Raw genomic sequence first — 20959 nt, forward strand, 5'->3', positions numbered from 1 at the left:
GTGGTAAAAGGGTTCTTTGTTAGGTGAATCCTCAAGTCAAACCACTCTTCAAATCACTTATATAGCGTGAATTTGCTAGAAAGCCAAGTCATGACTGTGAGACTTGAGGTACTAAATGCAGTGGGAATGCTGAGAAGAAAACTTGGTGCTTTACTTGGGGACTATACAGACAATATACACCATACAGTTGGCATGGTGAATCCCGTGGTCCCTGTAGCTGCTCAACCTTGTAGAATTTTAGGTGATAATGATAAAAGTAACTCTATGTATCTGGAACAATACAGATTTTATCCATTGATCAATGATGGGCCTGGGTTGTCAAGAAGGTAAATTTACCCATTTTATTCACTACAACACCTTTGTCTAAGGGAACCGCTTTTTGAATCTATTGGCATTAATGTATTCTCCTTCATGCACTTGTACACACAGGGGAGTGTACCATCCTGATCTACATCTGATTTGGATTATTTTTGTCTTGTGTATTGTCTCAAGGCTCCTCGTAGCTGCTCTACATGTCTGCTAGACAGGTGCTGCTCCAGTTAAAAACTGCTGTAGCTCAGAGTCTAATCATCCCTTTCTGTGCATGGGAACTCCTGTCTTGACACTCACCTCCCAAAAAAAGCTATGAGGAAAATACGTTAATTAAAGGCCTTCTCATTTTATGTTGTTTTAGGAAACATTAATAGACATTATATATATATAAAAGAGAAAGAAGATAACTTGACTTATTTTTCTTGGTTTACTGCCAACCTGTTCCTGATTGTTTATATAGTTACTTTCTACTCCATCTGCTTATCTAACACATAAAATCCTTAATAAAATCTTGATTTGCCTTGACTGAAGGTTTTTGCTTATATTACCCAAAATACCTGTGTCTCTTAACTGAGAGAAGATGTGAATGGAGAGGAAAGATAAAATTCACAGATAACTACTTAATGCTACCCCTAATGCTTTTTTGGTATCCATAGTCCTTGTTCCCCATTCCCCTCTTAGATCTGCATTTTGTGAGCACTTCTGCAGCGGTGCACACTATTATTCTAATGTTAGTCAGGCAGAACATGTATATTAGCTCTTAGATATTCGATATTCCTGTGGCAACACATCTTGAAGTTATTGAAGGCAGTCAAATACAGAACAATTTTCTTCTGCAGAAACCTTGTGTGCTGTAATGTGACTGATGACACGTACTGCTGTAGTTTCTAGTAGACCTACCCCAAAAAAGGCAGGTGTCTGTTTTACTAGTTGACTTCCGCTGGATTTCATGGGGAGAAGACAGCCATAAGGATCTCTTGACCCCACTGATGTCCTCACAAGTCTAACTTCTGCTGATGGCTATTGGTAGTGTCCCTTCTGTCCTCCCTGGTTTTAAAAGCTTTTGCCATCCATTTGTGGAAAATAAGGGGCCTTTTAGCAGTAGAGTCTCGCTGTCTTGTGAAAGGGGCAGGAGGATAGTTGCTAAAAATAGAGGGGAGCTTTGTCAAGGGTCAGGTATTTAGAGTAAAGACACTCGCAGGACCAGGGCCTGGTACAGACGGTTTGGGGGCTATGTCAGGATGTGAGGGGAAAGCAGCGTGAGAACAACTAAGGTGCACTTCTGTAGTTTTTAGGAGTAAACCTTTATGTTCTTATCCCATTAGTATTGAGGATGGTAGAGAATATGACCTTTCCCTTAAACAGTGTTTAAGGGTTACTACAGGCACAAATGGGACTGGACAGACACAGGTCTGACTCCATATATGAACTAATCATCAAAAAGTGCTGAAGTAGGGATTTGAACCCCTGTAGCTTGCAAAAGGCTCTATCTGTCAAAACAAAAGGAATTTCAGATTAAGAGAAGCTGTCTTTGGACCTGCAAAATAGTAGTGAGAGGAAATGGGGAGGCTCAAGGAAAAGAACATAGAAACAAGGTAGAAAGGCAAATCTGATGCTGAGAGAAAATTGCATTAGCATGAAGTAATTATGGGAATAGCTGACTGAGTGGATAGTTATACCACCTTGGTTTGGTCCTGGCCGTGCTTGCAGAGAAGCTGTTGATAGCAAATGGGGCAGGACTATTTCAGCTGCATGGGTTGACAACACTCAAATCTCCTAACTCAGACAAGAGATTTCGGAAGGTTGTGTAGACTTGGAGGTATTTTGGAGTCTAAAATGCAAGAATGAAAAACATCAGGCTTTTTCCAAGCGTATCTACAAGCATGTCAGCTTCCCTAGAGTAAATGAGGTTAATGCTGTGCAACTAACCAAGCATTTTTAAAGCAATCACAATGTATAAGTGAGAATTGGACCTTGCTGCATGGCTTCAATTTATATTTTGTTTTATTTTAATAAATGTTAATTTGGTAAAATAAAGATATTGCATCGAATGGCTTCTAGTTAATTTGATTTGCTTGAAAAAAAATGTAGTTACGTAAGAAAAAAATAATAAATACCTCCTTGTGTGTGTTTATGCATCTGGTGTTTAAAAACAATGCCAAAGTAGTTTACTGATCATGTTGCCCAGAATGTCCAAGTACATTGCTGGTTCAGAGCAAATGTTAATTATGTTTCAGGTTTTCCTGTGACAAAGATATAAAAAGTTTGATTTAGTTTTTTTAAATCTCAGTATTTGCTTCCTGAATTGCTGGTTACTTAATCATTCATATTTCTGTGCTAAATATGAGAATACTTGGCTTATAAAATGATTCAATCGTGTTAAGAGCTTTAACTGCAGTGAACGACAAATTCAGAAGCTTGTTATGTCAGAAAGGAGGAGGAGGAACTTCTGTTTAGGTCTTGCCTTCACAGGGAAAGGAAACACTGATAGTATCCGTGTAATCTTGCACTGATAAGCTGGCATCACACTGCTTTGAAAAGATTCATATTTGAAATCTGATGACTAAGTGGTGGTGGGCACAGCTGCTTTAGAATCAAGAGATAAAGGAAAGAAGGAAAACAAATCCAGAATTGCTATGTGAAAACCTTGCTGACATGTAATGCTGTCAGAACATTTATAAAGAGCAGAAACCCTATTCAGTGTCAATCAGGTACGTGCTATATTGAATAAAATATTTCCTATTTTAAATGTTGCTGAAGCTCTGCAATTGCTAGCTTCTGGATTTATGAACAGTAACCTCTGTAAGCGAAATGGGATAGTTAAATTATTGGGAGTTTTTGTTTTAGTTCCAGTGCACATTTGTTCTTAAAGTCTAACAGTTTATGCAGCTATAATGATCTTTCAACGGGCTTGTTTTAAAAATTCTTTGAGGATTCAGAGAAAATTGTGGAAGTTTGCTATATTTTAGTACTTTGACTTAAGAATCTAATTAGAATAGGATTACTGCACTAAAAGCAGAAGGAGTATTTTTGAACATAACTTAGGAGTTGGGATTTTTTAAGGTTTTTGGAAAACTGCACAAATGAATATGCTAATAAAAGGGTAAAAGCCACTTCTTAGCATCATAGTATTTTTTAGCACCTGATCCAAAGCAAATTGGAGTTATTGGAAGTTTCCCCTTTGACTTGACTGGACTGTGGATCAGGCTTTTCAAATTCTAGGTCTCATACTGATAAATGTCTCAGGATTTGCTCTTACAGTTGCTGTGTCTACCTAAGTAGTTCCCATATTAAAGTCAGTGATATAGATTTACATGCTTTTAATGAGAACTTCAGTTTTGACAAGGATCTTCCTTATTAGACAAGAAGATAGTAGCCTGTTTCTTACATTTGCTTTTGGAAATGCTAAAAGGTGTCTTTAACAATAACTAAAGATTGGACAGCACATGAATAAATCTTCATCAAACCCATCAGAACCCATCTGCCTGAATGCTAGTAAAGACTTTTGGCTAGTACTGAAAAGAACGATCTGGTCTTTTTATCTTGGAGGTTTTATAAGTGAGGTTTTATTAGAGAAAATACATTTCAATCTGGAGAAAGGATGGGATAAACAGCAAATTATGTAGTTTAGACCTTGCAATTATTGGTAAATGTGCTGCTTCTTTTTGGGAGAGGGTTCAGCCTTGTCATATGGAGAATGCTGCAAAATTACCATTTATGTGCAGAGAAAGTTTTGATATGGCTATGAGTTGCATGAGAAACCGCTTTTGAACATAAAGTGATTTAGCATTTGATTCTGATGTGCTGAGTATTACTAGCAATCTCTTTCCTCATGCCTATCCTTGAAATTCCGTGCTCATTTGTTGTCCCTCTAAGAGGGGGAGAAATCTAAGACCAAAGTATGGTGCCGTTAGTTAAACAATAAATACATTTTGTATTCTTAATTTAAAACTTTAGAACTTTTATTTGCTATTTCAGAACTTTATCAAAATTCCTCTTTATGTTTGTGAACAAAGTTTAAACGTAGAATCACCCCTCTGTCGCTCTCCTCGTTTTTGCTTTTCTTTCTTAGCTTTTGTATATCTTTTAAAATAAGATGTAACTTACAGTTTGTAGACACAGTGACTGTAACACAGGGTTAGAGGAAAACAGCTGTAGTATCTCCATTCTCAGACTGGTAACTCTGTGTGTATGTGTGTGAACAGTTCAGCTTCCTCAGCCTTTCAAAGGAGAAATAACAATAAAAATCTTAGACCTGAAAGGATGGACTAAACGCTAAATGTAATGCTGCTTTACAGCTGATCTCTTAAGTGCCCTAAATTATGATAATTAGTTAACAGAGCTTCAAGTAGTGCTGGAGAAAGTGGAATCACAAAAATTATTTTATATCCTAGTAATTTGTTTGTTGGTAACCTGATAAACTTAAAATATCATAGGAAGAAAATACCCATAGATTTAGAGATGTTCTTAAAATGTTGCAATTGCAGAATTGCCTTCAATAAATCAGCCACTGTGAGTGTCTATGATGATATTCCGATAAAGAATGGATTAAAATGTATTAATTAAAACCACTATAAATCATGTTAGTGTACGATCTCTTTAAATAGACTTAGTTTTAGTTCTGGTTCTTGAGTATTGACTTAAATGTACAAGTAGAAAAGAACTTACAGTGAAAAGGGATGGTGATCCAGGGGGCTGAACAGATGTTACATCCACTATGTTATTGTGCTCTCCTTCAGTTATCTGCAACATGCTTTTGCTAGCAGCAAGAAATATTCACGTAGAAGAGTTTGCTGGTCCGTTCCTCCAGAGACAGGAAATATGAAGCTCAGAGAACAGAAATCCCAGAATAATTTCTCACATTTCATTTTAATAAGACTAGGAGGACATTCAAATTTTGTCTAAATTAATATATTAGACAAGCGTCCACTTGTGTGAATCGACAACAAAATGCTGACAAACTCAGTTGAGACAGGATTTTACTCACAGTAAAAGGCAGGTTTTCATGTCCATGTTAATGGTGAGACAAATCTAGAACAGCTTTTTTTGTTTAAGGGACAAAGACGTATACAGAAACTTTTGTTACCTGTGGATGATGTTAAACATATCTGATCTGGGAATTCATGCAGCATTATAACAGTGTTTCATAGCTTGAAAGGCAAGAATAAGCAATACCTTGGTTTCTGTGTTACTTCAGTGAATTAGAGATGATGAGAGAAAAGTTACGGCATAATTACTAATTTGTCAGGCAGTTTTAAGTCTTTTAAGTCATCAAAATCGGCTATCAAATAACTACATTGCAAAAGCTTTTCTTTTTAAAGAAGTAAGAATAAAACTGCAGGGACAAAAATATTTAGTCTTGAATTTTCTGTTAATGTGAAGATGCATGACAAAATGAATACAAATGAAATAATATTTTATATAAATTCCAATACGGAAACAAATTGCCTTATAGCAAAAACCAGAAAACCAGCCAAAACTGTACTGCATTTCTTATGTATTCATACATAGATTTCATTTCTATCCAATTATAGAAAAGGTTGTTTATTCAAGTTTTATGACTAAAAAGACAAAAGTTTGCTTTGTGTAGTAAAAGGTAAGGCAACCACGTATTAGGTAAGGCAGGCACATATTTATGAAGTGTGTGGTTTGCATACTGAGTAGAGCAAGATGCAAACTGGACGCTCCTTGCTGTCATCGTCACACAAGTGAAGCCAGGCTCTCAGCGTCTCCCAAAGCACAGTTCAGCTCTGCAGCTCTAGTGGCTGCCTGAGTGGCAGGGATGGAAAAGGCATCTTGCATGTGGCATGTTATTCTCGGACAGACACAATGGGCTGTCTTGAAAACAGTGCTGACAAGTGCTGTTAGTTGAAGAGGTTTTGGGCTTGTTGCTTAATAAGACCACTGGTGAAACAGACTCTTTTGTTACGTAAATTAATCCTACAGCATAAATAATTTGCATAATAAAGAAGGTGTCTGGAAAAAACACAGTAAATAAGATGGTTTTATTTGGGGGCGGTCAGAGTGGAATAAGGGATATTGCACATTGGTCTGACAAGAAGTCTGCTGCTTTTTCTTCGCTCTTCAGGTCACCTAGATCTGAAAAAATGATTCCCTGACAGCATGTTTGTCAGGAAGACTTTCTTATGCCAAAGACAACTATGGTTATCAACACTGCTTCTCAGCCTCATAAAGCAAGAAGTCATTTGTGGAGCCTGAGGCACGGCATGCTCAAAGGAACAGCCGGTGCATCATGCCTGTTTAGCCGGGAGAAATTAAATCCTGCATTCGCTGACATACATGCCAAACAGAAACTCCCACCCCATGTTTTGGAGCTATGGCAGGTCAGATCCTCAGGTGGTATAGCATGTGCTGCAGAAATAAATTAGTTCATGTCATTTCGGGATGTGTCCTGTTTGTCTACCCACCTTCCTAATCTTGTTGCCTATAGATTGCCAGGGGGTCTAGGTTTTAAAGGCAGTTATGACCTTACTCTATTGTCCATTGGCCAAAGGGCTCTTAATCTCATCACAGGTGGTTATGCCTACTGATGGACAGCTGCTGCCAGGGAAAATCTCTCATCTTTGCTTTCCTCAGAAAGCAAGACAGACAGTCTCTCTCCCTGAGAGAATGGGAAGTTTCAATTTCTGCTCTATTCCTATTGACCAATTTACTTGTTTTTCTTCACATATTGACTTTTTTCCCCTCCCTTTTCCCTCTTAAATGTCTGTCTGGCATGAGTGCATTGCTGCTGGCACTGGTCTGTGTGCGCCTGCTGTATATCCTCACAGACTTGTCTGTGGGAACTGCTGTGGGAACAGGGAATAAATGTAGTGGTATTTTCAGTCCTCGATTTATTTATTTCTAATATGGGAGATGCTGAATTGTTATAAGGGTAAACAGAGAAAACTTGACTTGAGTCAAAGAATCTCAGCCCATATTGCCAGCTCGTGCCTACAGCACGCCAATAACTAAGACACAGTTATTTAGTAACCCACCAAGCAGTGTGTAAGTCCTACTGGGCAAAATGAGATGGTTTCTCCATATATATTTATATTTGCCCTTTCTTGAAGGCAGATGATTGAACGTGGTACTGTGTTTCTCATCAGAGTCATACCAATTAAAGATGTCCCTCAATACAGGCTTTTGTAATGACTAGAGAGTAATGAGGTGGATGAAGGCTCCTATATGCTCATTCTTCACTTTCATTAAGAGAGAAATGGTGGTTGAAAAAATTCATTCCTCCTCGACCCAAGGAACTTGTGTATTCCCTGCTGTTGGCACAGAGCTATATTCTGATCATCAAACCAAGAATTAACTTCTCAGAATTAACTTCTTAAGAATTAGCTTAGTTAATTAGCATGTACTGAAAGACTCAAGTGTGCTTCAGAGATGCTGGATAGAGATGCACATCCCAGCTCCATGAAAATATGAGTCCATATATTGGCCAGCCTGTACCACTCTTCCTTGCCCTTCCTTGCATCAGAGGGAGATAATCTTTTAATCATAAAGTTCTTCTTGAACAAGGTTGATATTCTGTGTACTGGCTTCTGCCATGATACTGCTGTGGATTGAAGTGTGATTACAAATTCTTCTCATAGATCCTTGTAATTACTACATGTGTAATAGTTTTAATAGATTTTTCTTTTCTGGTGGAACATGCTAAAATTTTCACACTGAAATTCAAATATTCTTTCTGATGGAATATGTATTGAGTGTCTGCGCTGTACTTTGAAGTAATGACATGGAGAGTAAAGGATCTGAAGTCTCAGTTTGCATTTGTATTCTTGAGCAGCACAGTGGCTTTCCATTTCTGGTCTCTGGATCCTTAAGTCTATGAAACGTACGTAAGAAATGCAAGTCATAGAGAGCTTAAATCCATTCTGAGGTCTGGTAACATTTTAAGGGTCCACAAATTGAAAGGCTAAAAACTACTGCAGTCAATCTTAAGTCTAGTTTGAATTGAGATCTGAAAACCTTTTCCAGTTGACTGCATACCTTCTAGTGAACTAATTCCATTGCAGTATATGCAAGGCGGGTGTTTTCATGTACCATGAAGTGTTAAATGCTGGCTGTCTTTGGACAAGATCCACAGCTCTTATCTTCTTGAACAGACCTGACAAGGTGGCCAGTGTCCAGGGTAACTAATGATCCTTTGATATGCTTCACTCTTTCCAGAACAGGTAAAATGGAATTTCCTCTGCTATGAATGCCTCCAGTAGTGGATGAACATAGTGGTTCTGGTGGGAAGGGACTAATCCAGTACCCTGCTCAAAGTGAGGTCAGGTTGTTCAGGGCCATTTTCAGTCAAGTTTTTTAATACCTCCAAAGATGGAGATTTCACAGCCTTTCTGGGTATCCTGTTCCTGTACTTAATTCTCACTGTGCAGAATTTTTTCATCTGTCCAATTGGAATTCCCCTTGCACTGACCTGTGACTGTAATCTCTACTCCTAGCTTGTGCACTTTTTCTGAAAAGTGGCTTTGCTGTCTTTGTAACTCCACTTTAGGGAATAGAAGACTGCAGTTAAACCCTCCTGAAGTCTTGTGTTCCTCTGGTGGAAAAACCCAGTTCCCTTGGTGCTTCTGTGTACGTCAGATGCATTGAGCCCTGAAATATATTTATGAATGTTTAGAATAACCTAGAAGTTGTCAGTGTTCTCAGTAACACAAAGGCTAAGACAGGCCAAAGAGAGTGCTTATTTCACTTAAATGTTTCAAAGTATTCTTGCCCTTATGCTTTTTAATCTGCAGTATTTTTTTGAGAAGAGGTCTTGATCTCATTGACAACAGACTATTAATTTTGCAGGAATGAGTATAACATCTGAGGTCTCGACAGACAGCTTTATTTTCATTTAACTTCCCTATCTGTCCTCTACGTGTAGCATCTAGTCCTTCTCAGGTAATAATAAACTTGTTTACTTATATGCCTTCTGTTGGCAGTATCTGGCACTGCTGTGTTTAATGAGTAATGTTTTTCACAAAACTTGAAGCACAAGTGCCGTTTTATGCATCAGGAATGACTTTCCTTTAATGATCAGTTTTGGAGAAAATGATTCAGTTCGTTGTGGCGGTGAGTGGTGTAAAGTTTAACTTAGCAGAATATTAATAGAACGCTTCGGAAGATGACTGAGGTGCTGTGGGGTAGTGGAATGCATGCTTGCTGAATCACCTCTATTAAAACGAAAGGAAGAATGATTGCACTTTAATTTAAGTCTACCAGAAAAAAAGGTTATCTTAATTCTCTATTGCAAAAAAGTCTTTGCTCAAAATATATGACTTGCCTATAAAATTCTAAGCACGTTGTAATGTATGTTGATGGAATGGTGCCTGAGAACATCCATCACTACTACTTTCTGCAGACTTCTGCGTTTTTCTAGGAAACGCTATTGTATTATGTTTCCAAGCAGTCTCTAAAACATGGCAGCCTGCCCTCTCTACCTATTTTTTCCCCTTTCCAAAACTAAAAAAAATAAATAAGTTATTTATTTATACAAGGCTTTTAAAAAGATACTTGGTATAGGTAACGTGCAATAACTGGCTTTTGAGTTTGTTCAAATAGGTCAGATGGCTTAATTATTTACCCATGTATCTGTTTGACTGTAACATCTAAACCAGTGCTTGTGCCTGATCTGGTGTGTCTTGCATGGTGACTCTGAAGATACACTGAGTTTAATACGTAGAGCTGTTTAAAGACCAGAAACCTTTTTTTTTGTGTGTGTGGAGAACATTGATAACATCATATTTTTGTTCCTACATCCTCATGGATAGTGTCATCCTCTGTGTACCGGAGCCAATAGAACTATTTTCTCTTATGCCAGATGTGAACCCTGCCCTTAGTGACTTAGAGTTGTGAATGGTAAGTGTTACTCAAGGAATCGGACAAAACGGCTATTTTCTTAATAATGGCATTTCAGTAGTTGAGCATCTTGCTAAGCTAAACTGACTTAAGTGGACTGAAATGTTTGCAGTCTCATAGAAGACTGTAGTATAAAAATAACAGATAACTGTTTTGTTTGTGTCTGGTACAGATCTAGTGTAGTGCTGATAGATTAGATCTAAATAATGTACTTTAAAATTGAATCTTACTTTTAAAATCTTTCTTCAGAGAAGGAGGAGATGTTGGAATGGGAGTTCACTTTATGTAGGAGTTCGTTTCTGTTTAATAAATGGTGCTTAAGATATAGGAACATTACACCAGGATGGAACAAATACAGTAGCCTGTTGCACTACTTATTCTAATCCTTGAGTTAAATGTGGTCGTGCTTTCTTCTGAGGTATTGGTGTTAGTGGAGTGTGTTTTCTCTAGCCTTAAATCTTAAGATCTGGTTCCCTGAATCTGCAGTTCTTCTTTAACTTCTTCACAATCCTTGAAACTTCACAATCCAGCAGTCAGTTTTTAGGACCTTCTGAGCAATACCGGATAATTTCATCAGCTTCGTATTATTTCTGAGGCTCTGGGCTGCCCATTCTAAATTCTCTAGGTATAAGGAAACGTGAACAACATGGTCTCATGTAGATCCATAGTCTACTGTGTCTAAACTGTTTCTACTACCCAAGATAATCTCAAGCCAATGCTGTTATTTTTTAACTATATTGCAGTCTGCTGCAGACTACGAGTAGAGCTTTCTTTAACCTCCTGGAATCCAGAGTCCTTTCTCTTGTAAATAAGTTATGAGCAGTCTGTTTTTGAGGAATGCTGGTACTGACTTTTCATGCTTGCATGGACTCCTCTTTCTAAAACAAACTTCACTCTTGCTTCTTGTAACTTCTGTGTATGTTTCTAAATACTGTGTGTTGGCCTTTGGAGACCACAGGTCCTTCTGCTAAATAGGCAATTATCCTGCATACTATTCTACTGGATTACCTCTCCAGAAAAAAACTACTTAAAGCCCAGCTGATTTCAGTTCATGAAATTGTGTAGTACCAGCTCTGCCTTCTCTCTGCTTCCACAGCATCGGTGCGTATATTTTTCTAAACGTCTGAAGGAAACCATGCAACCAGTTGCCTGCTGCAAAAACTGTCAAAGTATCTTAGCAGAATGTCTCTAGCTGACTATGACAGAGGTGTTGCTGTAGTGCCTCTCAGGTCCTTCTCTCAGAATGGTTGGGGGTTACCTTGCACTGTGTGCCCTTTGCAGGGGGGCAGAAGGACACAGTTAGCGCTGTCAGCTCTTGCTGGACATTCCAGATGCTCCTGCAGAGCGTCCACATGCATCTTGAATACATGCAGCCTCTGAGATCGCAAATGGTATACAGCTTTACCTACACAGAAGCTTTAAATGCATTTTGAATTTGGTGTGCTCGCTGGGCCCATTCGTAGTAACCACTGAAAATAGTTTTAAGATCATTTCTTAGTTTCATCATTTGCTGCTTAAAAATTATTTGGGCTACCCACCCCATAATCTGCAATTGAACTTTTGAGATTTTAAGTGCAGTGAAAATTGAACGATGCTTGGTTTCTCTTAAAGGAGACTGTGAAGCATCTGGCTCCAGCAAATGAAGCGTGTAGATTGTGTGAGGAGGGAGGTCAGATTCTCCTGCTTTGGCTGCATCGGAGTTCCAGTGCAACAACTGCTGGATATAAACAGCTGCTGAGATATCTCATTTTCCTGTTTCCCACAAAGGAAAAAACAGCAGCTGGGTCTGAGGTGCCTGAGATGATTTAAATGAGTTCCTGGTTATTTCTACAGATATCTTCAGTTTCATCAACAGAGTGCAAAGTGAGAAGGAAGGACCCTAAACTATCCATTTTATTCAAAAAGACTGTTTCTTACATTATTTTTAATGCTTCTATCTGGTCCTAGAGGAGAAAAATATGTGAATGCTCCCTGATGGCATACAAGAAATGCCATCTGGCTGAGAATTTCTGGGACAGGAAGGTTGCTGGTACATCAGCAAACCTGTGTTTGAATCTTCCTCGTCTTGTTTTTTGGTCATGTGAGATGAAAAAAGGTAAGAATATTTAGTATCAATACTTTGGTCACTTCTGGAATAGGACAGCTGTGGGTATCTTTTCAATTATCCCGTGATTTTTCATGTTAAGATCTTATTACCGTCTGTAAAAGTACACTACATTATCAGTTCTAGAGGCTGGAACTCGCTGTTTTGGAAACAGAATTGTTTTGCATTGCAAGCTGTAAGAGGGCTGCATGTCTAGTCTTCAAAGCTGGAATGAATTGCAGATGAAACCCATAGTGAAGAATAAAAAAGAAATATTTTTAGATGCTACTGTAAAAGTAATGCTTTGGGGACAGGGGTCCAAACTTAGGAGGCTGGTTTTGGTGTTGTTTTTTTTTTCTTTTCAAAATTTTTTCTCCCTTAAATAATTTGGATATACCTAAATCTGACAAAGAGTATTTACTGCTGGGCAAATTAAGGTCTCTGTTTTGACAGTTGATTCAGATGGGAGGAAGAATGAGGAGTAGTTGGGATGGGGATGGGGAGTGGCAGGAAATTATAAAACTTCTGGACCTTAAAAAATCACTTGAGTTCTGTCTTGTTAGCTTTGGAAATACCTGTGTTCTGGGACTTCTGCTTTTATAATGGCTCTGTTCAGAAGTGCTTTATCCAGGGACCTCTCAGTGATGAAGTCACATTGCTTTTTGACATCCATTACATGTCTTCCTCCTCTGCGGAGAGCGCTGTGCAGTGGAGTTCAGGTTTTGGCAGGTAAAGGAGAGAGAGGGGGGGATGTGTGTGTGTTTGTGTGTTTTCAAAGTATCTGCTGTTACATGTTTGTGTTGATAAAGGGAAGACTGAAGTTGTATGCTCTCAGCGAGAGCAGGAGGTCATGAGCTTTTATAAAGAGAACTGGTTTCTAGGGCACCCACACCACAGTTGTGAACGATAGGGTAATTTTGCCTCTGACAAAGAGCAGTTTTACAGTGGTTGTAACGAGTTACTTTTGTTAGGTTCCAAATTGTCACCGGCATCTTTGTTTCAGACTTCAAGAGATTTTTTTAAATTATTATTATTATTTTTTAAGGGACTCTGAACTCAACATCTGTCTTAGCCTTTATTTTTAAGGAAGTTCTAGAAAGCTTTCTTTTTCTTAAAGGTAGTGAATTCCTACGTTTGGCATGTAATGTGTTTTAACAGGATATTTTTATATTTTCTGTTTTATGGCTTCCTTTTTTCTTGTGCAGAAAAGACTTAATACAGAACTTTCTTATTTTTTTAATTCAACTTTTTTTTATACCTTAACATCTTTAGGATGAATATTTAAACAACAACCTTCAGTCTTGCTTCAAAATGTCCCTGTGTGCGTCTTCTCACAAGGACTTTTCTCAGTTGCTGCCACTTCAGGATATTGGATGCAATAAAACAGAAATTAAAAACTCACCCGCCGGTATCGTCTCTCCGGTTCCCTACAGCTGTAATCAGTCCACGTTGACAGCAGCACACAGTCCAGTCTGTATTCCCTCAGCTTACATGGAAAACAGACATGAATATTCTGCAATGGCATTCTGCAGTCCTGCTGTGATGAATTACAACATTACCAGCAATTTTGGTGATTCAGAGAGTGCATCTGTGAGGCAAACATCAAGCCCCAATGTGTTATGGTCTGCTCCTGACCATCTCTCCCCTCTGACATTGCACTGTCAGTCATCTCTTCTGTATGCAGAGCAGCCAAAGAGTCCGTGGTGCGAAGCAAGACCGGTGGAGCCAGTGCTACCTGTGACCAGGTCAGTACTACTCATTTCTTTAAAACTTTGCTGAAAATTATTTCCATCTTCTTTAGTTCTTTTAAGTCTCATCTTTTTACATTTAACTTATATGTGTTGGTCTCTCTGAAAAACAAAACCAAACCAAAAAGCCTCCACCAAACACCAAATCAGTCCGGGGTTTTATGTTTTTTTTTTAATGTAACTTCTAAAATAGGATTTCTTTTTCAATAGCTCCTTAGAGAACTATGCACCAACACGAAGCACTACAAATGCTTTCAATGTAGGAAGTGTGCTGTGTATAAACAAAAGTTCAAGACTGTTGGGTATTACTTTGCACAATAAAAACGAATTTTGCTCTGGCAAATTAAGTCCTTTGAGACAAAGAAGTAAAGGTTCCTTCTTTTTTCCTTTTCATACAATGTTGTTTGAATACCATTTTATCTGTTTTGGTTTTGTTTTTTTTTTTTTTTTACTGCACCTAATAGTTCAGAAGGCTTTTTGTGAACTTAGAAGTCAAAAGAAATGTTTTCTTTGTTTTTTGGTTTTAGTATTAATGGTTATACAGCAGCATGCATCATGTTCAAAAGGGTGCTGCTACTGAAAAAGTCTGACATCATTGTTCTTTGTTGCTGTTCTCTACTGACTTTATGAAGGCATCGTGAACAGCAGATTAATGGGCTAAATTTTCAGCAGTAAAGAAACTGTATTTGCAAAAACATGTTCCCATTCTACACATTTACTCATATTTCAAAATATAAGCAATGTGTAGATCATCAGCTGATGAAATTGCTCCGTTCAGGGGCACAACAGCTGTTGGATGGATAAAAGCACAGGGTGTTGCAGGTACTGTTCCTTTTTTAGCAGCTGTATGTTTATTCATAGGGCTCAGTATTTAATTTCAGCAGTCATTGTCAGTATGAAAAATAGTTTGTCCTGGCAACAGTTTTAGTTCAATTATTAATAAAGGATTTGTGCTCTTTTTGAAACCACCCATGTTCCTTCTGCAATGGGTTTGCCTTTATGTTGTCTGCACAGGGCTAAGCGTGAGATCTACGTCTTCTTCAGACTTGTAGGCTGCACAAAGCTTCAGCCCGGCCACCTGACTAGTCTCTATTTGGAGTTGGCAGAGAGGAGCAGACAGTTCTGGAGTGCCCAAGCAGGTCTAATGTGAATAGGGCTAACATCCAAACTCTTCCCAGTTTAGTTGATGTTTCAAAACTTTGACAGCCCTGGGAAAGCTGCTGCAGGTTAGTGTTTGAAGGCGTCCAGGTGATGGGACAGCAGCTGGAATAATCTAAGAGCAAGAGCAACCCATCTGATACTCTGCAGTGTGCTCTCTACATAGGCAGGAGGGAAGCCAAATCAACCACCCTGGAGTTCTAGTAAATAAGTCTTAGACTATTGCTTTTGTAGCTGATGATGACATAATTTAAAGGGGAGAAATCAATGAAGTGTAGGTTGTAAAATTGGTGGATGATCTTTATCATTCAGCAGCAAGTAACTACTGTGTTGCTTGGTAGATGGACCTTCTCAGTGGTTCATTTGCCTCAGTATGACGCATGGTGACCTCCCCTTTGTGTATAGAAGGTGTAAAAAAGAAAAAAAAAAAAGACATGGAAACACAAAAAGCAAAAGCTGTAATTCCCTTATTGTGGATATCTGTCCTGAAATAAGACTGTAAAGAAAAAAGCTCTGTGTTTCCTTTTGCTTTATCCTTTGGTGAGGTCTTAAATTAATGTCATGAACATTATATTTATTGCCATGGGAACAATGACTATGACACTGCAGATTCGTAGATTATACCTTGAAGGAAGAGTTCTTGGGACTGAAACTTAAAGGAATAGCATAGCGCTGGGGGAAGGGAGAGACTAATGCTGTAAAGTGTAAGTAAATTTAAACAGCATTGTAGTTTGACAAAAGGGATTTTGTTTGAAAGTTGAGTTAGAAAACATCATTACTACATATTTAGGCCTGGTTTTATATTACCTTTCAAAATAAAGCAAGAGTCTCACTGTGAGAGGAGTTTATTTTCCCTGGGTGTAAATTTCTGTTAACATTAGCTAAACTAATGTGGTCCGCTTTGCTAAAACTGATAATTGTGTAATTTGGATCTCCTTGTAAATCAGCTTAAAATAAGGAATCTGAATTTTCAGCATTCCCTTTCCTCACAAATAGTTTCACTAAATGAATACAGAAGAAATTTATTTAACTTTGTTAAATGCAGATGTTCTGTAGCATAGTGTTGCTTTTCACCAGTAGTTCAACAAAAATGACTTGTATTCCATGTAAAAACAGACACATTTTTAGAGTTCTATTTTTTTTTTTTTTTTTTTTTTGTAAAATGGTAATAATTTGCTGATAAAGTCTCTGCTATATTTGTTTGCATTATAGGTCCTCTACCTTGTAAAGACAATAGAAATAGTCTCATAATTTTGTTGGTGCAGGATCACTCCATTTATATCAAAAAGGAATGTGACAGTGTAATTATATGTTTAAAAGTAGTTTGAAATTGATTTCTGCCTTCATCCCCTAAATAAAAGGTTTTTAATTAAAGAAACAAAAGGTTTATTTTGAAAATGAACAGATATGTTACTTTCTAAAAAGTATTAGGAAACTTTAATGAAGTTGCCAGAGTGATGCTTCTGGAACTTAATTTGTTCTTCCCTTCTATTATTTTCCTTGAACTTCTGACTAATTGTAGGTAAAGCATGTAAGTAAAGGGATTTGGGTGCACAGGCTAGCAATGCTTGCTTAATTGAAAATTGTTTAGGAACTTAATTTGTCTTGTTCACAGTGTGTTAGTGTCATATTTATAGATGGTTTAAACTCTGCTCTGAAGCCGTAATTATGTGCATTATCCTCCTATGCTTTTTTATTGTGCTCATTCTGTAGAGCACTTACACATATCATGAAGTCTCTTTGAGGTGATGGATTGGCATCTCCATTTTATGATGGAGGAGTCGCAGAGATTAAGCAAAAATACGTCCCTTCATTTTGAGATACCTACGACACAATTTTCAGTGTATTAATCAATGTTTGGAGCGTAGCAGAACCTGTGCTTTTTGACAGTTGTGTGGTATTAACACTTCCAGAAGTTATGGTAGGGGGTGGCTCTAGAAAATGAGGAAGATAAAGATTGAAAAGTATTCTTCAGCTGATTTTTGCCGATCATATTGCACACATTCTGGGACAGAAAGGAAGAGATTCCAATCACTTGAAACAAACCTTAGTAACTATGAAGCTCTCTAATTTCAGCACGCTAAACAGGGCAAGAATGTGAGCACAGAATGGCACCCTCGGATACAGCCTTCCTCACCCTATGGCTTACACTTGCATGGGATTGAATTATCTCTGGGCACTGAATGAGCCAATGGCCTGTGGGAGGGAGGGAAACGTTCTAAGTAATTAGAAAATCTGGACTGTTAATTTCTAACTTAATGTTGGGGTTTCTTTTTATTTTCTCGGTGTTTTTTTCTCTCTTTCTTTTTTATAGTGTACAGTAGTTAGGTTTTTAAAAAGCCTGTCAGACAACAAATGCCATGAGCAAATCTTGCTACTTGAGACTCAAGTCAAATCCTTGCTACCCTACTTCATTTTTAACAAAAAGTTGAATTTAGGTTCACGTTTTCCAGGTGTGGCACAGGCATCAAACACTTGCTGTGGCAAAGCTAGAGGTAATTAGTAGACGCAATGGATACTGAATAACCTAAATAGCCTTGCTGATTCCTTCTCTTTAGCGTAATCGTCTTGTCACTGTTGATGACTAGTAGGAAATCACTGACTTTCTACTTTCAAAAAGATTTTAATTCTTTTTATGGAAACATAATATCTCTATATAGAAACCATGATCATAAAATAGAGAGGAGTATTAGGAGGTGTAAAGCAACAAATTTTTGCCCATGGGGTTCCTTGGTAGCAGCCAGGGTACATACCCCATTTTCCTGCATCCTTTGGTGCAGGAGCTTTGTGGGCATCCAGACAGTTACCACCAGTTTTTCTGGAGGACCTGGCAGCTCATTCATCTGCTGAACATGCTGGAATGCACCAGTCCCAAGAGTGCTGAGAGGTGGTCTCTGACCACACGCGGGGCTACCCACTCCGGTTTGCTGCTTGTGTATCCAAGAGACGATCCTTAGGGTAAGGAACGTGTACCTTAAAGCTCTGAGTATTTCCTAGTTCTGTTGTTCTTAAAGAGCACAGTAACAAGATGATTGGTTTTGAATCTCCTGCTGTGCTGCCGCAGCTATCGCAGATGAGCAGATTTGATGCCCATTAGGCCTGCAGGAGGAATTCGTTCCAGATTGTTGCTCTGTGTGCAAGCTGTTTGCCACAGTCTGCAGAAGTCACGTAGCTTGCGTGTCTGCTGGGTGGCTGTTGTTAAACTTTTAAGCAAGGGAAGAAAAAGTGTTATTTAAAACACGTGTCATGATTGGAAGGTAAAAAGCAACACTCCTCAGTGAAATGTTATGGTGCGTGCTTTTTCTTTATTTTCCTCTATAATATCTTGGTGCTTTAATGAGGGCAATGAACATCACTCTCTAGAACATACCAGTCAGTTGCTGAGATCCTCTCTAGCTGATTTTGATTCTCTTACGACTCTCACAATTGGATCTTGATTCCCAAGTAGAGCTTAAATATGTACCTCTTCTACTAATGTGAAATGACAAATTTCTACTTACTCCAAACACAGGGAAACGGGAAGGAATAGTCATGCTCTTTCCTCCTTGCATTAGCAGCATATTAGGCATGTGTGATACAGTCCCTTTATTCTAAGAGAGAGTTTCCCCCACAGTGGTCTTCCCAGTGTGGCAGAAGGAGAAATAACTTAGTGATTCAGCAGTCCATTAATGGGTGTGTGTACCTGTGTGTGTAATCAAAGACTGGGCATATTAAACATCTAAACACCTTTATTCCTTGCAATATCTCAATGAATTAATTTTTTTTTTAAAAAAAAAAGCTTGCAGTAACTTAATTCTACAATACCTTACATTTGGAATTTAAATTAAAAAACAAAATTTATCTGTTTTGGACGTCGTTCAGAGGATCACCTTTTTTCCTTGCAAATTTTCTACTAGGAAATTGGAGCACATTCTCCTCAAATATTTATAAAACTTGATGATTTTTAGTTGGCATGTGGATGTGTTTGTCCTTACCTCCTGTAATGAAACCAGCACAAAGTCTACTTTTAATATATTAGTTAAGGCCTTTTTGACAGCACTTTCAGCACGTTTCTACTGTTCTGCTTAAACTTGCTCCTCTTGGTGAACAGGTTTCTTCTGCCCCGGCAACATACCCTTGTTCTTTAGAAGTCATAAACCGTCCTACCTGCTGTCTTAACCCAACTGATGTTTCTTCTCCTCCCTAAACCTGCTGGAAGGTGGGATGAGGAAAATTCTGCAGTTTCTAGCTTCTGCCTCTGTGCTTAAGTTCATACCTATAAGTTGACTTCACAGCTTTCCTTTTGTGAAACTGCTGCTGCGAGTTTGCACGTGACACTGTATTTCTCTCTATCTAGAAGTTGTATTGACCATGAAGGTAAAACATGCTAAAACCACCAAGAAAATGAGGTCCAGAGAAAAGGCAAAAATGGATGTGCTTCCTATACCTAAAAAACACTTTACTGATAATCTACGTTCCTTTCCTCTTACTGTTTGTTTACAGGATCTTGATGTCAGGAATTGGCTGTTATTTCATGTTTTTATCCTGTTCTAATTTTAATCCAGTTGCTAAGAAGAGTTCCAATAAATTGGAACTATTTGCAGTGCTTTAGGAATGAATATATCTTATTAATTTATATGGAGCAATAATTTTTTTAATGTATGAAAACATTTTATTAATCACGTTTCTCTGTTCTTCTTGTATTCAGACTTTGATATAGCACTAGGGTGACAAATGTGGGTCGTTGCCCTCAACAGAAAACTTTGCCTAACGTTGTGAATTGATCTTGTAGGCTTAGATTCACCTCTCAGTGTAATTGTCTCCAGCACCTCATTGAATGAATAAAGCCTCATTTAAAGGATGAAATACTTGAGACTGTTTTGCTGTATTGCTCCAGCTAAAATTTACCCTTGCTAACAGTACAAAGCAAGTGCAGCTACGTCTGTGGTAGCGTTCACCGTGTCAGTCCAAGCTGTCTGAGTTCGCATTTTTCATGCTAAGCTTCCCAAAGCTAAAGTCCACTCTGTTCACAAATTCCTGGACTTGTACATTCCCAGGAATTCTTCAAGATCCATCAGCATTTCATATGATTTTTCCCCGAGTTCGTCTGAATGACACATCAAAAAGCAAGTTTTATGCCTTTGAGTATATTAAAACTTTAGAGTCTGTCGTCATTGAAAGCTCTGGGATCAGACTATGTGCTTTAAATAACCTTATCAGAAAAAGGCTTAACAGTGAGTGTTTCACACTGTCCTGTGTTCAGTAATAAGAGGACTCTATATAGAGAGCATTGAAGACAATGAAAAATAGCAAAACTCTTTGCAATGTAGATTAATTTTTTCTTCTTTCATAACAGATGTTTTTCTTTTCTATCAGAGAGACGTTAAAAAGAAAAAGTAATGCCAATGACTGTACAAGCCCAATTGCAAATAATCCTGGCTCAAAAAGGGATGCCCACTTCTGTGCAGTCTGCAGTGACTATGCTTCAGGATACCACTATGGGGTCTGGTCGTGTGAAGGCTGCAAAGCGTTCTTTAAAAGAAGTATTCAAGGTAGGAGAATCAGCTTTTGATATTGTTTCATATGATAAGGGGCTGCAGCGGTAGATCTAGTAATGAGTTGATTTAAAATCCTGGTGTATGGTGCTGCATGCTGAAAACAGAGCAACACGTGATTTGACTACTTTATCTTTTGACTCTTATGTTTTCAAGATCTGGAAGCATTACAAAGCGAGCAATTGATTTCTTTAGAGGAGAAGTGGAATACGTAGCATGGGAAGGCCCTGCAGTAAAGGCCTCGGTGGGATGGCACTGCAGACCTG

The 20959-nt window shown here is 38.2% G+C and overlaps 1 protein-coding gene across 11 annotated transcripts in view; it reads left to right on the forward strand.

Moving 5' to 3' along the window:
- ESR2 (estrogen receptor 2) overlaps positions 1 to 20959 on the forward strand; it is a 93616-nt gene that overhangs the window by 46222 nt on the left and 26435 nt on the right. For 3 of the 11 annotated variants that reach the window (XM_063333576.1, XM_063333585.1, XM_063333586.1), the window contains exons 1-3: positions 9952 to 10170; positions 13526 to 13998; positions 20515 to 20690. In XM_063333576.1, the coding sequence (XP_063189646.1) occupies positions 10168 to 10170; positions 13526 to 13998; positions 20515 to 20690 (652 nt within the window). In that variant the 5' untranslated portion in view covers positions 9952 to 10167. Of the gene's footprint in view, positions 1 to 9951; positions 10171 to 11068; positions 11272 to 11781; positions 12266 to 12816; positions 12983 to 13525; positions 13999 to 20494; positions 20691 to 20959 lie in introns of those variants that run through there. The other 8 variants (XM_063333581.1, XM_063333584.1, XM_063333578.1 and 5 more) reach the window with 7 other exon arrangements.

The sequence above is a fragment of the Chroicocephalus ridibundus genome, chromosome 4 (genome assembly GCF_963924245.1).
Source record: "Chroicocephalus ridibundus chromosome 4, bChrRid1.1, whole genome shotgun sequence".
Classification (NCBI taxonomy): Eukaryota; Metazoa; Chordata; class Aves; order Charadriiformes; family Laridae; genus Chroicocephalus; species Chroicocephalus ridibundus.